This window comes from Chlamydotis macqueenii, chromosome 2, assembly GCF_036417535.1.
Source record: "Chlamydotis macqueenii isolate bChlMac1 chromosome 2, bChlMac1.mat, whole genome shotgun sequence".
Classification (NCBI taxonomy): Eukaryota; Metazoa; Chordata; class Aves; order Otidiformes; family Otididae; genus Chlamydotis; species Chlamydotis macqueenii.
Window position 1 is genome coordinate 118,021,373 of NC_141557.1, and position 16,530 is coordinate 118,037,902.

Here is a 16,530-nt window from a genome sequence, read left to right on the forward strand (position 1 = left end):
ATGGGATCTTTGATTGCTGGCTTTTCTAACTGCAGTCCGTGTGTTGTGATAGCATGTATTGCAAGCGTTTCCAGCATCCTTTGTAGGTAACATCTAGGAATTTTAATACAGTGTTTTAAGGATGCCTGTGCTGACAGAGGAATAGGCAAATCGTTGGTTAACATGGGTCAAAACAGCAATAGTAAAGGACACCGTGGAATTTCAGTTTGAGCTGTTAGCTCAAAATAAATCCCACTCTGCAGTCTCCAGATTATTACTTCATTTGCAACTTAAGTTAAGTATGTGTGGTTTGATTTGTGCTCATTATAGACATACCCAAGTCCAATTTTCAAGAAGGGTGGATATGGCCCTTTCGTTGCATGCCAAATTATTTAGGAATTGCAGATATCTGTACAAAACAAGCATAACAGTAGTTAAAGTATTTCTGGGCTCAGTAGCTGATACGGATTTCTTTGTAAGTCAGAGAATAGTTTCTATTGTCCACTTGCCAGTTGGCTGGACTTTGAAGATTAAGATATCTGCTGTGAGCACAGTAGTGGTCATGAGATATTACCAAATCTTCTATTTGACTTCATTCATCTTCTATCATTTTAATTAGTTAATGATATCTAAAAGTTAGTGTGGAGGCCAGAATATCTACATCGGAATAGGAGAAGGATACAAATCATGCATACATGCACACACAGTTTTGTTTCTTGTTGATATATTGAGTTTGTTTTCCACTGCAGAGTCAGCAAGTTCTTTCTGTCTTGCAGAGAAAGTCTTAATCTGTGATAATGTTTCACTAAAAAGATCCAAGACTGTGAAAGTCGAAATTGCTTCACGTTATGTATATTAACATATGGAAGAAATTATGCAACTAGAACGGCTCTACTAAACGCTTTGTGTCTTTGCTTGTCAAACATTAATACAATAAGGAAAATGTGTGAAGAGAAGCATTCTACTTATTCCAGAACTGTTTTAAGTGATTGTTAAACTCAATAAAATCTCTTAGTGTTTTCTATGCTACTGCTAGCAGTATCATTACATTTCTACCATATTTAGTTTTGTATTCTGTTATAGTGTTATATCAAAACCAGATGTGGAATTAGTTTTATTTGCAAGAGAAAAAAACAAAACAACAAAAACTTGTCAGAATTTTCATATTGCATGATTACATTTAGAATATTCATAAAGCAGATATTTGCTAAATGTCCGATGTGTTTATCAGCAGGCAGCATTTATAGCTGTATTTTTTTATATTAGAGATAGTAATGTGATGCATTAGGTGACCAATAGTAAATAAATTATATTGGACAGGACTTCCTGTCCTGAGGACACTTTACAGTTTAATTTTTACTGGAAGAGCAATTACGACTATCCATCTTGCCGTTAAATTAATACATGTACAGTAAGGATGAATTTTCTTGTAACGGAGCCATGAAAATCAACAGAAAGCACCATCATATGAAAGATGACAATTTCAGTCTCATTTTATTTATAAAAAAAAATCAGTCATGCAATTTTCAACAAAGATTGGATGTTGTTTTATAAGACTGCATAATAAAGAATAGTAGTTTCTGATGGACTTCTGAAGCCCTATTCCTGGTTTATAGTTAAGTATATAATTAATCCTGAAATACTTAGCAGCACACTTAATTTAATGCACAGGCATTGTTCCACTTAACCAAGTGGAATATATTTATGTGGCTAAAGATAAGCATGCGTGCAGGCTAGGGACCCCAGGGAAGAAGCACAGTTTCCGATTCAGTCCCTGAGTACACCGCGCACATTAGTCAGTAAATGGGGACAAAGATGTGATAGTACATCTATAAATCTTGTACTTTAACTTTTAAATTGAAATGAAATAAAACAGTTAATGGCTACTTTCTTCCCCATAATTTCTTAGATCAACTTTTCAGAATAGTGTAAGTGTAGCTAGGATAGAAACATTTGCTTTTTGTCTCTCATGTAAACATGCATACATTACAAAGACATCTCTATACGAGTACTCTTTTTTTTTCTTAATGCGTTGTGTTTCTTTTTAAATAGTGTCCCTTAACATGCATTCCACAGTAGTATTACAATCACTACCTTGAGTAGGTCAATCTCTTAATCTCTGAAACAATTCTAATTAGAAAAGATAGTGCTTTATAGAAGGTACAAATGTGCTTCTATTTATGTATAGTAATGCTTGCTGACCATGTTAAGCCAGAAGGCGGCTAAGCTATATATCACTTTTAATTTTAAATGTGTTCTTCCTGGGCTCTTTATTATTCTTTTGTTGCCTTTCATCCTATGGGATGCAGCTGCCCTTGAACTTAAAACTGTTTTGATCATTCATGTGCAGCAGCCACATTGTCTGTAACATTTTAAAAATGAAGCTTCATGGTGTTATTTACAAAGTAATTTCACATAAATATTTGGACTTTGGTTCCCCTAGAATGTGGAGCTGGTTGCTGTATGAAGAAAAGCATAATTATAATTCACAGACTTTTTGCCTCGAGCCTAGGGGACAGATGCATATGATTAAGTTTGAAACTGGCCTGTTATTGTAATGTAGATGTTTTCAGGGTTGAGAGAATTAAAAAAAAAAAAAAAGGAAAAAAGAAAAAAAGCCAGGCAAGCATGAGTTTTAAAAAAATAGACCGAGGGAATAGTTTTACAAGAGGCACTCAATCTTGGACTGCACTATTTTATTTTTCAGTGGAACCTCTCCATTAGCTTGCCTGAATGCAATGCTTCATACTAACACTCGTGTAGGTGATGGAACATTCTTCAAAATCCCTGGGAAATCAGGACTCTACGCTCTCAAAGTAAGTTTAAATTTTATATATGGAAAGTACATAGCACTATTAATCCGTTTTATGAATGTCTCAATAGATATATAGGTAAACAGATTAGATTCTTTGGAGAGGAAATGACCTGATAGTCCTTCTAACTGCTTTCAGATGTTCTTTTAAAAGGATTTATAATGAAAGTAAACATTGAATGTTTTATCCTAGAAAGCATATATGTGTTCTTGAATTTGGCATATGGTATAAAAAACCATGTAGCTTAGCTAAAATGCTGCTTTTTCAGAGTTGTTCACAGAAAGACCTTTGTTTTATGAGCAGTGAGCTCAAGAGTATCATTCAGTTTCTCTTTAAGTAATTGCATTAGAATTTGATTTTTGAATAGTGCAAATTATTTGCAAGTCTAATATAAATCAGCTTTTAATTTACAGATTGCATCATTGCTTTTGAGAAGCATTATAATTATAGTGATAGAATTTTGTCTTTATGCTATTTTTGTTCCTTTTTGTCTTTATTTTTCTTTTTGGTATGTATATAATGATTTCTGTGGGTGAAAATTTTTTCTTGCTGTACATGATCAAAGCTAGAGGGGCTTCACAATAGGAGTGGAGGAACGTGAGGCAGAGGTGAAAGTGAGATTATCTGTTTGGCAGTCTAAATGTAGTCAATTAAAATTTGGGGCTGAGGGGAAGGATCTTTTGTAATTTATGACAGACTTATTTTATGTACGTGTTTAAAAAATATAAAACTATATAGATTTACTGGCTCCAGATAACTAAAAATTGTGTATCTGAGATTGAATTAATAGTTTTCAGAAACTCTTATTTCCTAATTTACTGAAACAAATGCTGTTGTTTTTCTTTAAATCGAGAGATATTCTTGGCACAAATCCAAGTATTCACAGTCACTCCCATGCTTGTGAGCTCCAGGTTGCTTCAGCTATTTGAATTCAGGAAACAGGCAAAGGCAGAAAAGAAACATTAAAGGATTTGTGTTTTGCTGCAGTGTTGTGGACAATCAACTGGGAAAGTAGGATTTTTAACAGCCAAACAAGTCTGTTTCTGTTAAAAAAAAAAAAAAAAAGAAAAAAAAAGTGGAAGATCGTGCATTTTATTTGACATTTTTTAAAAAAGAGTTTGTTATGACTTCACAAAATAGCTTTTTTGCTTTTGCTTTGCAACTTGTTTCATGAAGGTCTGTTTTTATTTCTTTCTCTGAAGTAACTCACAAGCTTATTTTATTTTATTCTGTTTTTTGAAATGTAAGCATGAGAATACACTGCAGTAATATATTTTCAGAGATGCAGCAAGATCATGATTGATTTTCTTCTTGTTAATTTTAGTTTTCTTTTTCTTTTTTAACTGTAGAAAGAAGAATCAACGTGCCCTACTGATGGAACATTGGATTTAGGATGTGAATCTGAGTTAGATGGCACTGAAATGGCTGAGACAAACAATAATAATGGAGAAGAAAATGGTGGTAGGTGTTTTAATTTCAGTATTAGAGGGCACATTTTGGAAAAACTGAAAGTATTGTTTACTTAAGATTTTCGTGGTGTGATTTCTAAACAGTATAAGTAATGTTTTGTACTCAGTGAAAGTATTTTTGAGTGACTCTCCCTTTTTTGGCCTAAGCAAAAAAGCACTAAGTGCTTTATTTGACTTAGATTTGTAAAAGACAATGAGTTGGGTGTGTTTCAAGTAGGTAATTTTTTGGCTTACAGTTTTTTTTGTTCTAGGCCCCGCAGCTAAAGTATAATTTGCTTTACCAGGCTTTAGACTTGCAGTTGTCAGATAGACATCTCACAGATTTCAGTGTGGGCATGGGGGGTTGGTCCCTCAGTAGAGTTCTGGGCACAGGACCAAGGTTTGTATTTTTTTGTTTCAGACAGAGATTCTCCTGGGTGCCATGTTGACATAAAGACATGTTGAAGTATCAAATCCTGTGCATTTTTTTCCTCTGAGATAATGACAGACCAAAACATTCCAAGAACTTGAAAATGGCAACCTTAGAAATATTTTTTCTTATTGAGAGGTAATAATTGCTCATAAAGAAAACACAGTTCTTCAGTCATCTAAAATTATTTGCGAGTAATAGAAAAGAATATTCTTCTTATTAAAAGTACACTCATGTAATGCTTATAAAGTGAATGCTTTATACATAAATCAAGCTTCCCAGGGCCTCTGAAATAAAGTGTCCTTGATTAGTTCTTCTCTTCTGCTGCCCTCTCACAACCTGTCCCACTGCTGGACTGCAGCTTACTGTTTGGGCTCTCTTCGTATATGATGAGAGCGTGTCCTGTTTACTACTAGGACTTAAAAAGGCTCAGCTCATGTTGTTCTGCTGCAGACTTCCTTTTTGATCTTGAGCAACTTATTTAGCTTTCATGCTACACCTGTACAGGACGGATACTGCTATTTCAGTATTGCTCACTAGCAGCCTTGAAAAATTACAAGATGCTCAGGGATAGGAGTAACAGAATAACCTAAGACAGATTGTTGTGGATCTAGTGGTGAAGTTTTGAAGCTCAGTGGAAAAACAAAAGTCAGGAATTATTAAATGACTCTGCTTCTTCATTTTCTTTGATATATTATGTCTACAACTTAACAGACTCTGCATGTGCAGTGATTTTTTGCTTATGTAGCATATACTGCATATATAATGAACATAGATACTTGTAGTTCTTCAGCAGTTCCTGTTGGATACTCTGACAATTTGTTGATGTACACTTCCCTAAGTCACAGGAAGAATACAGCGGTGAAAAGCAGTGTAAATACAGTTACAGATAGGAAAGCAAAAGTTGATGTTACTTGTTATAAACAAACAAAAATCATGGCAAAAACCTGGCAATTATTTAAGAGTGGTAGGATGTAAATAAGGATGCCAGAGTGCCAGAAGTAGAAAATTGCTGGGTTTTAACTGGGAGGAGGCTGCACACTATTTTCACAGTTTACAGTAATAAAAATAATTCTAGCACTTGTGAAGACATAAAAGAGCAGCTGCTAAAATTAACCATTTTATAATATTTGGAGTAGAGCACTAAATTACACCTAGACTGTTTTTAACACTGAGAATTTTCCCTCATGTTTAATCTTTAACAAATCCTGGAAAACTCCGATTTATTTAACTTTTTGAAAACAAAACTTTTTTTTTTTTTATGCCATAGAGTGGATATATTTAGAAAGAGTAAATAGGATGGCAATAATGAGTCTATATTGCATATAGAAAGGCTGATACTGGATGTGATCAACAAGGAATTGAAGACAGCATATCTTGTATCAGTCAGTTGATACAGAAAGTAGTTTTGTCAAACATGTTTGAGAATAGCTTTTCTTGAGACTGAAAGTCATGTTATTAAAGATATCTATTGATATATATGTAGAATTCTATAAATTATTTCATTTACAGTATAGAATGCTTTACCTAAAAAGGGGATCGTGCCTAAGGAATGCAGCCAGTTTTAAGTAGACTGAAAATTACAAACTACTAGATCAGCAAAGGCATAGGAATCACCATCCACAGTAGGTATTTTTGCTGTTCTCTTGAGGATGTGATTTGATCACTCTTCATTCCATATCTTTGTCAATACTCTTTGAAAAGTATAAAATCCTTCTTGATTAAATTTATTGATAATAAATAATAATATTGAGACTTCTCTTGATTGCCTTGTAAATGATTACAGTTGAACAGCATGAAGTTGGTTGGTTTTTTTTTAGTTTAAAGCGAAAAAAAAAAGGTCACATTTGCACAGTGGAAACATACATTCAATAAATCAATAAATCTGAAAAGCATTTAAGGATCACCGTAGAAAATGAATTGAACATGAATAAGATGTTTTTGCTAATTAGTCCAATGTAGTTCTTGAACTATAATGCTGGTAGTACTGACTGAAGAATGTAGTGTTTCCTTTGGGTATAGCATTAAATGATTACTAGTCTATTGCATTCATTATAGCTGCAAGAAAGAATTAAGAAAAATAGCAAAGGATTTAGAAAAGACGTATAAGAATTCCTGAGTGAACAAATACCTCCTTTGCTCTGTGAAATTTAATAGTCACAGTGTAGTTAGTTTATCAAAGATGAGATGGTGACTTTATCAGTTGTAAATATTTGAGAAAAGGTATTTCTATAGAAAATATTTGGTCTATCAGGCAAAATCTAACAAGATGTCTATCAATTAAACTTTTAATACTAAAACTGGGATTTTTTTTTCTTTCCAGGAAACTATTCTGTGACATAAAAATAACATTTGATTCAGTACAAAAAATGCTTTATGAAATTCTCTGACTTGTGTTTTAGAAACAGTCAATAGACATGATGTCTCCTTTCAGCCGTAGTATGTGTGATACATGTGAGGATGGACATTGTTTGCACATTGTATTCTTAATTGCTCAATTGAATGCATTTTTATTTGCTCTTGTTTCCACTGTGGCAGAGTCCAGAAGCCCCAGTTCTGACAGAGTGATCAGAAATTGTTTAGTAATAGTTTTTTTAAGTGCCGCTTTAAAGTCAGCTGGAAGCAGAGGATGAAACCCTAAGCAACAGCCTCAGTCCATTTGTGGGCTTTTAGATTATAGTCTTCAGCTTTCGGAGTAAAAAGTGCCAACTGATGCTCAAACAGAGAAGAATCACATTGTTCCCCAGCAGGCACATTTTTCCCAGTATAAATGCAGGCTACTGAACAATTTTATTAGCATAATAATATAAAAATTCCACACAGTTATAAACACATGACTTGGCGAAAGCTCTTACTCCACATCAGTATTGCCAGATTGACACTTGGAATGGTCACACCTCAGGATTTTTCAGATCCTGGAGAGAAATCTTTCTTTCCCCACCTTTTCCAAAGGCATGTGTGAAAGAAAGAAACTCTTTATGCTACACTTGATTTTATTTGGAATGGTATTTCTATAGAAGCTCTCTAGCAATCTCATGTCTTTTTATAAATTCCATTTCTTTCAAATATAGGGCAGCATGTAAAGATGCAGTCGGTAAAAGAATTAAAATCCCAATTACTGTTGCCTGGGAAAATGATGACTGTAATATCCTTTGGCCCATCAATAGGATGTTCTGTTCTCAAAAAGCATTTGTCCCTAGGGTTTCTGAAGGCAGAGCTAATCCATCAGCCACGGAGCGTAGTTGATTAAAAATTGTCTTCATGCAAGCCAGTGGAATGCACAATGATCTTGTGGAGGAAGTAGCAATCCCTACAGTAGCATGACTTCCCTCCCTAACCCAACCCAAACATAGATTCTGATGTTTGCTCAAATATGAGCAACATATGTCTCTTCCTGAGACACTTTGGTTTTCGGCACTTCCTGAAGCTGTAGGTTCTTCAACTGTGAACAAGAAATGGCAGGATTAATTTCTTAAGCAGTTCTCTTAGAGATAGTAGACGAAATGATGGATGACAGAGGATCAGATTCATGCTGAATCGTGAAATTTTGCTTTGTTGCTACAGTGCTCTTGACCACCTTGTCCTTTTTGGACTAAAAAGCCACCAGGGTAACTCCTGTTGTGGGGAATTAATATTCACCGTTGTTTGAAACCTGAATCCACATTTAGATGTTCAGTTCCTTTCCAGGAATGGAATTTCTGGCAATTCAGGGAAACCTGTTATCCTTAGCATCTTGTCTCTTGGGAATAATATTGGATAATTCTGCTGAATGTGTCTGTTGCACATGGCAACACCTGGATGTGGGACAGACTCTTCTAAAAGCAGAAGGGCAGTAACAGAATAGCAGGTCGAACATACAGAGTTTTGGATGACACATCAGAAAGAGACAATTTTTCACTTTTGTTACGGTGGGTATTTTTTTCATCTCCCCGCAAGTCACTATTAAATAAAAATACTGTCCCCAGGATCGAGTTTAACTTCTGTTTGTTTCATTGCCACAGAAGGGAGTCATAAGAGTGAGAGAAGATACTGTGGAGCTTGAGAGGGAGATCTTTCTCATCTCTTTTTTGCTGTACAGTACAGTTAATGAGGCCTAAGAAGTCGGTGGCTTAGTGATGACAGGCTGTGTATTTTTAGTGGAAAATGTTGACTTCCTTTGGAGTAAGGATTCACAGTTTTCAAAGCTTTGTGAAATGTTTGGGCTCAAAAGCATGCTGAGAATATAATGTGACTCAGTGCAAGCTACCAAGCTGATGTTGCATTTGATGTCTTTTTCCAAAAAAATACTATTCAATGTTATTTATCATTTCACAGTGCTAGTATTGCTTTTCAAAAAGAATATTACCATTGCAGTACTGCCCCTGATATATGCATCTGTTTTTGCTTGCTTTGGCGAACTTGTACAATTAACTAACTCCCAAACTGGTTTTCATTTTCAAGAGCTGATGGCAACAGTTGAGTTCTGAATTGTTCAAATTTTGCAGGTTGGGCTCTAGAGATCAAAGAGTGATGGAGGTGAATTGCTTAATACATCTGTGTTGGCAGAGCATGACCATTTATGTCAATAAAATATAGATCTGTGTCACTCAAATAAAATATTGAATTTTATGGATATTTTGGAGACAGATTTTTGTGTGTATGTTTTCCTAAAGGAGTTCTCTGAAGTTTCGTATCTCCAGAGTGTGTGCATACATTTTATGCTTGAGGTAGATGCTAGTCTTTAGCATATGGTAGCAATATTAATTTGTGTTTTGTAATGTGGCCATTAGTAAACAATCCTTCTCATCTGCTGCGGTTTGTGTAACAAAGAAGGAAGTGAGCTGCTGCTGATTTTAAGTCAGTATGGTGTGTCTGAAATCGGAATTAATTGTGCTATTTATTTTGGGAAAATAAGTCCCTTAAAGCACTCCAGGAATTTTTCTGTCTATCTAGTTACATAAATCTGTTTATAATTATTTCTAATAACTTTCAGTTATAGTCTTATAAAAATTGTTTCTTCAAAACATCTTGTAATATGTTTTATGTAGGTGTCATATTTCTTGGGCAGGGAAGGTAAAAGGTAATAAAAAATTACAGAGCCTATAAAATTTGAAGTTAAAAGATAGCATTGCTGATTTTTATAAATTATAGCCTTTTATAATAATTACCAAAACTGGTCCTGGAAAAATGGAGGAGAGGAAGTTATTTTAAATGGAGGTTGTCAAAAACATTTTTTAACATGCTCTTTTTGCTAAGTAATTCTAATTCTATCATTCATGTTAACACTCTCTGAACACTCACTAAGGAAGTCTTATCTTCAGAAACCCAGCTGCTCTTCCAGCTCATAACCTAACAGTTTATGGCTTAGTAGTTGCTTTTTGCTTTATTCCTTCACTCAGTCCTGGCCCTTGAAGAAGTCTAATTATTCTCCACTAAATGGAAATGCCTCCTGTAGGCTTAAAACTGCTCTTGTTCTCTTTTTCTGCTGTAGCAATTATGATGAATCCTCTTTATTTGCTACCCAAATATTTTTCCTTCATCTGTCACATTCTTTCAGGGTTCTTTTTTCCTCCCCACCGTCCAGTTGATTTTTAGCATTCTTTTCTGATAAAGCTTTTCAAGTGAACATGGATCTGATAATATTCATGCATCTACAGTGCTTATGGACAAAGTAGTTGCAGCTTTCCTAAGTCATATGTATGTACAAAGACCACTGGCTCATCATGCATTTATTTTTTACTGTGTTCTTTGGTTTCCATAGCAGAAATGCCTGCCTGCTCTGTTCTTAAGGCATTGGTTTTTTTTTCACTAAGATCATCAATGTTCATTTCAAACGCTTGCATATTTTTCTGTCATAGTTTCTCCTTTTTTTACTTCTGACTCATTCAGAGAAAAGCAGTTGGACTTTATCCATACAAATCAATGAATAAATAAATACAATTTTCTGTGGTCACAGGCATTGAGTATAGTGAGATTTTGGGACAGATTTATTTAAATTACTAAGCAGCAGAACATGTTTTAAAGAATAAATTTATTCATTGTCTCATATTTCATTTCCTACAGAAACATCAATTCCTACTGTTTTGTAAACAATTAATGTATTCATTATCCTCTAAATAAAGCCTGTATATCAGTTTTAGTATTGCTTTTTGCTAATAAATTGAATAGACTGTTTAAGTTGTTAAGTAATTATATAAATTAACATAATGTATTTAGATTTTTACTGTTTGTATCTTCTACTTTTGGAAAATAGGCAAAGACATCTCTTATTTACTAGATGGTTAGGTTTATAGTCGTGTTTTGTATCAAGCTGGTTTTAAATGGAAATGGAAATTTAATTAAAACATAGAAAACTACTTAAAATAACTTCTTACTATTTTAAACTACTAGACATATGAAGGAATATATTTATAATGTACAAAATCTATTTTAGAAAGAAAATATCATTTGTTGTTAACAAATAAAGTTAACTTTCTCTAATCACCATGTCCAGATAGGTGGTAGATGCCCCATCCCTGGAAACAGGGTGGATGGGGCTCTGAGCAACCTGATCTGGTTGGAGGTGTCCCTGCTCCTTGCACAGGGGCTGGACGAGGCAGCGGGGGTTGGACTAGATGACCTTTAAAGGTCCTTTCCAACCCAAACCATTCTATGATTTTAAAATTTTTAAGCATTGAATTTCAGCCTCACGTATCTATTTCTTTCATCATAGACTACAGGAAAAAGTTTGGTTTTCTAAACTCTAGGAACTAGGTTTGGGTTGCACTAAACCAAACCTGCAGCAGAGGTTCCAGCAGTGGAAAGCTATTTATTGTTTCAGTGGATTTCAGTTCCAGTTGCTTCACCCATTAGAACAATCCTTGGTTTAACTTTGTTGTCAAAGCTGTAAAGAAACAGAAGCAAAAGAAACCAATACACTCATAATATTTTTATGTAAGATTGAAGTAATGATAGAAATAAGACATGTGGCCTCTAAGTCCCTGTCACAATTTCAGGGTTCATTGTTAAAAGAAAAATGAATGAAAGCACAAAATTAATATAGAGCTATGTTTATTTTTATTCTTGTGCTGTATTGTGACTTTAGCAGTTGTAGCATTGAGCGTCATCAGCTACGGTTGCCAAACCTCTCCAGGATGAACATTATCACCAAAATAAATAGGGGAGACTCTTGGATGATGTCCTAGATCAGAGTAATGAAAATCAGAATTTCCCATTTGAACAAGAAGGTAGTAGGAGTTGCAGTCATCCTGGAGAACAGGAATAGGTTTTTCATGACAAGTCACGTTGTATCCTGTCTTAGGAGAGACAGTTAAGTACATAACAGTTTCCATTCTTTAGGCATTTTACATTTTTTTCTGTTCTCCTTAACTCTGGGGTTTGTTTGTGTGCTCACACTGTTTCTGTTTCTTCCTTCAGTTTTTAACTTTCAGACTTTGCCAGAAAACAGTTTAAAAATTCTCTTTTAAAGAAAAGACAAAAGCTGGGTAATTTGAGATGTCAGGCTTTTATTTTGGTGTAGGTGTTCTTTGTCACAGCAGCTTAGCTATTGTAGTAATTTAGATTATATACACCAGCTATTGTTTGTTTTCTGCTGACACTTTGCTGCTCCTTTAAGTTGTCTTTTTTGGTAGTAAGCTTTGCTCATCATGTGGAAAAGATTGATTCAGACCAAGTGATGCTGTAAACTCAGAACCTGTTTGGTGTTGCAGCTTCTTTGTATATTTTGACAAATCCTTCAAGTATAAGGGAAAAAAAGTGACAAATAACTGTTATAAATCTGGTGACAAAATAGGATTTGTCTTATCTCCTATGAAAAGTTTTAATCTAATATGAAAATTGTGCCAATATGCATTATTGACATAATGCCAATACTGTAAGCTGGAGTGTGTTTTCTGTGAGGTAAGCATTAATTATTCTTTCTTTAAGTGCGAAAAAAATGTTTAATATCACGTGCATCTTACAGTAGTCATTAATTATTGGTAACTAAATTGTCTCTATCTTTTTTTTCTTACAAACACAAAGAAAAAAAATCATTACAGTATTTCTTCAATGACACATTGCTAAAGGCAAGAGAATGGTAGTTTGGATGTTTGCTCATCCTGCTGAAGGGTGGGAGGAGAAAACCATAGGCAAACAGAAACACTGGGCTAAAATTATTTCTGGCACGTGTCTACGCAGCTGCTTTTAATATCTTCAAACTATTCTGGTAGGTGTGTGTAGTATGGCAAACCTTGGAAAACCATACACAGCTGCAAAGCATTATAAAGAACGTATGTCAACACTAAAACCAGGTTTGAGCAGTGCTGGAAGACAGACTTAAATTGAGTCAGCAGAGGAGAACGGTACAAAAAGCTGCTTAATTTTTGCATCCATGCTAATGCCATTTTAGCTGGGCTGTCTTAGGACACCAGTGAGAGTAACAGTAACGCAAAGCATTAAGAGCAGAAAGGTTTTTACGGCCCTTTTAGTCAAACTTGCTGACCACCAAGACTAGTAGGATCCTCCAGCTATTTTCACAGCTTTCATATCTGTTTAATAAAGGAAATCATATTTTCTTTTATTTTTCGCCAGGAGACTTTTTCTGTGTCTCAGGCGACATGTATACGAGAGGCTGTTTAATGCAAGTACTGTAGTATTTGTTCGTTAAAACATGTATTATTTAGAAGACTGACAAGTAGCACTGTGTATTACCAGAGAGACCAGAACTACTCTTTGCAGGATATTCCAGTCGACCCGTTAAACAGGAAAGTGTGTGTTCTTAGTTTTTCCAAGAAGTACTTAAAAAATAAATTAGTCTGGCTCCTAAGAAGCCATTACAATCTGGCATGAAGTTATGTATTTATAAATATTTCTAGAACACAGGGTCATCAGTGTCTCCTGTATAAATACACGCTTAGACACATCATAATCCATTAAAAGTGTCTTGGTGAGGATGATCATTTTCGTCTAGCTTCTGTGTGAAAACCATAGTTTAACTATTTCAGTTGCCTTTCAGGACCTGAAAGGCAAAATATGCAAGACCTTCAGAACTGCATAGAAAGAGTTTGATGAGGTACAAATATTTGTGAAGCAATGCATTTATTTAAATATGGCCAGATTTTCAGCTCCTCTGGACTGCACGATCAGTGGAATTTCTTAGAGAGAGCTTTTTGTTTTCCAGGCACTTGCTTACTTTTTTTCCTGTCCTCAGGACTTTCCAAGATACAGGGAGGATAACCCCTGTAACAGTATTCTGATCTGTTGTTTTTTTTTTTTTCTTTTTATAAAGTTTGCCCAAAGCAGACATCTGAAGAAATGTCTTCCAATCGTGATTCGAGCCTTACTAATGCAGCGGTGCAGAGCAAGCTAGTATCTTCCTTCCAGCAGCACACAAAGAAAGCACTTAAGCAGGTAAGCTCGTATTGACTGATAATCAATTGGCTTCCCTTTAGGATTTGTGTCAGTCTTAGACGAGTAAGATCTCAGCAGAATTTCAAGGCGTTTCTGAGGATTTTCAGTGCTTTGTTTAGTGGTGTATTGCTGGGGTTCTTTTCTCCTTTTTTTTTTTTTTTTTTTTTTTTTTACTGATGGTGCAGTCCTGCTTGGAATTGTGAATCTGATGGTTTTTTAAGTGCTTTTCAAGAAAGCAGAATTGTTTATATTATCAAATCCGTGCTTTTCCTATGTAAGCATTTATGTTGGAAATTTTCTGTGAGGCTTAAAATGAAAAAAAAAATATTTTGAAAGAAGTTCTGCAGATAGGTAAGAATCTGGGTTTACTTGCTGTTCAGTTTTTCTTTATGGTCTGTTAAGTATTTTTTCTTTCATACTGTATTTGACACTACAGTGTATAAAAGTGGGATAGTTTTTGTTTTTTAAATAAATTATTATTTGGATGACTTAGGTTGCATGGTTAGTAGTAAAGCTTGGCAAAAGTAGCTGGTTATTAACTGAAAGCATAACAATGTGAAAATTATTTTCCAACAGTGCCAAATTAATTCAGTTTACAAGCGGGCAAATAAAAACCAAAAAAATTCTAATTAAAAAAAATATAATTATCTTCTCTCAATTTTGAGTATGTAGGAATTGTTCTAGACTTGTAAAGACTATAAAAAATGAAATACAACTTTTCTAAAGCGTTAGCATAATGAGATGATGTTGTTTTAATTTTTCTCATAACTGCTTTCTCAGTTACAATTAAAGGAGATCTTGTATTTCATGGGGTAGTTTATTACCGAGTTGTTGATTTAGGCTTAAGTTAAGCAAAGCCTACCCACATCTCCTTGAAACACTTAAGTATTTGTGCTTAGTTTTTCATGCGTTTTGAGTTTAAATCCACTAAAATTAATAGACCTTTGTCATTCACATAAGGTTATCCTGTACTTAGAGGCTTTGAGGACTGGAAAGGATTGTTAGATTGGGGTCTTACATCTGTTTGGTCAGGAAAATTGAGCAGTGGGCACAAAGCAGCTCACTAGCTGTGTGGATAGTTGTGAAAAAGACATACTTTTTGGGAACTCTTCTGTGCAGATCTTTTGCGATCCGTGAAATTTCATAGGGGTGGAGGGAGCGGGCAAAGGGAAAGGAGGGAGAAAAAAGCAAAGCCACAAATGTCTGAACTTGTATAGCTGTTTAAAAGTCTACCATTTGTCACTTAGCAGATGTATAGCATTGAGAATAATTTTTAAAAGGGCATACTAATCAGAATAGCTTAATTAATATAAAAAGTGATAACATTGAAATCTTTGAAAACATTCCCTAAAGCAGCAAGGTTAGAGCAACATCACAAAGTTAAGTAATCAATAAATTAGTTTTAATTAGATCCTGAACTAAGTTGATGATAATTAGATCCTGTACTTCAAAGTATGAGAGTATTATTACAGCTATCAGTAAAATGTTTTCTTTATGTACAGTATTAGACAAATGGACATTTGTGTTGAGGAATAGTAGAGTATTTTTGCTTTGTTTTCTCTAAAGTTTCAGGTGTTGGCTACTGCCATATACATGTTGCAGATTTTATGTAATTTGATATTGTAGCAGAGGTAGATAAACTTTAACAGTGATTTTATTTCTAAAATTGATGTTGGAAATTTATTCTTTCGCTTCCCAATCTTTCTGTTGCTTTTATGGATACATAATACCTACAATTTGTACAAAGAAGAACTCATAGTACCTTTGAACACGCAAGAAACTCTAGACAGTTGTATGCACTGCTCCTCAACTGATACTAACTTGCTGGTTCCATGCTAAAGTAACAGAAGATGAGCCATCATCATGCTCTCAGCAAGTGCTTATACTATATAAGCATATATATACTGTATATATGTCATAATGGACTCTTCCCTAGCTCTTGCTTTTTTCTATTATTAAACCATCTTCACAGAATGAAAACTTACAAGATAGTCTTTCAGACAGTTTCCTACTCAATGTATTTATAAACAGTTGGTTCTTTGCATTAGCTTGATCCTTTGGTGTATTTGTTTTGTAATCCATTAAAATTAAAGTGAGAGGCAAGTTGATAATTTGCAATGCTGATTGAAGATCTGAGACAGAACTAGATTTTCTCCACTGTTTATCTACTAACCACTCTAGTCATGTGTGATTCTCTTTAAAGTATTTTGTGCTGGATTTACGTATGATTTGATTTTTCATGAATTCTAGAGGTGTATTCCTGGGTTTAGATTGCAAAGAGCAATCTCACATTTCCTTGTAACAGCTTGGATTTTAGGATTCTCATGAGTCAAATTTGTTACAACACTGCATTTCTTGACCTATGCTAGGAGCTTGGAGGAAAGGGCATTTTCTGAGCCCTGGCTCTTGGTCTTGATTTCTCTCAGATAGCAGTGGATCTGGGGTGCTTTACAGGTGCTAAGGAGGTTTGCAGTTGCAGTGGAGTCTCACA

The 16,530-nt window shown here is 34.7% G+C and overlaps 1 protein-coding gene across 3 annotated transcripts in view; it reads left to right on the forward strand.

Annotated features, from left to right (window-relative positions):
• The first annotated feature begins 2,686 nt into the window (after nucleotides 1–2,686).
• ASXL3 (ASXL transcriptional regulator 3) overlaps nucleotides 2,687–16,530 on the forward strand; it is a 66,700-nt gene continuing 52,856 nt past the window's right edge. For 2 of the 3 annotated variants that reach the window (XM_086742297.1, XM_086742298.1), the window contains exons 1-3: nucleotides 2,687–2,795; nucleotides 4,142–4,253; nucleotides 13,918–14,039. In XM_086742297.1, coding sequence (XP_086598423.1) covers nucleotides 2,718–2,795; nucleotides 4,142–4,253; nucleotides 13,918–14,039 — 312 coding nt within the window. In that variant the 5' untranslated portion in view covers nucleotides 2,687–2,717. Of the gene's footprint in view, nucleotides 2,796–4,141; nucleotides 4,254–11,872; nucleotides 11,876–13,917; nucleotides 14,040–16,530 lie in introns of all 3 variants that reach the window. The other variant, XM_086742296.1, reaches the window with a different exon arrangement.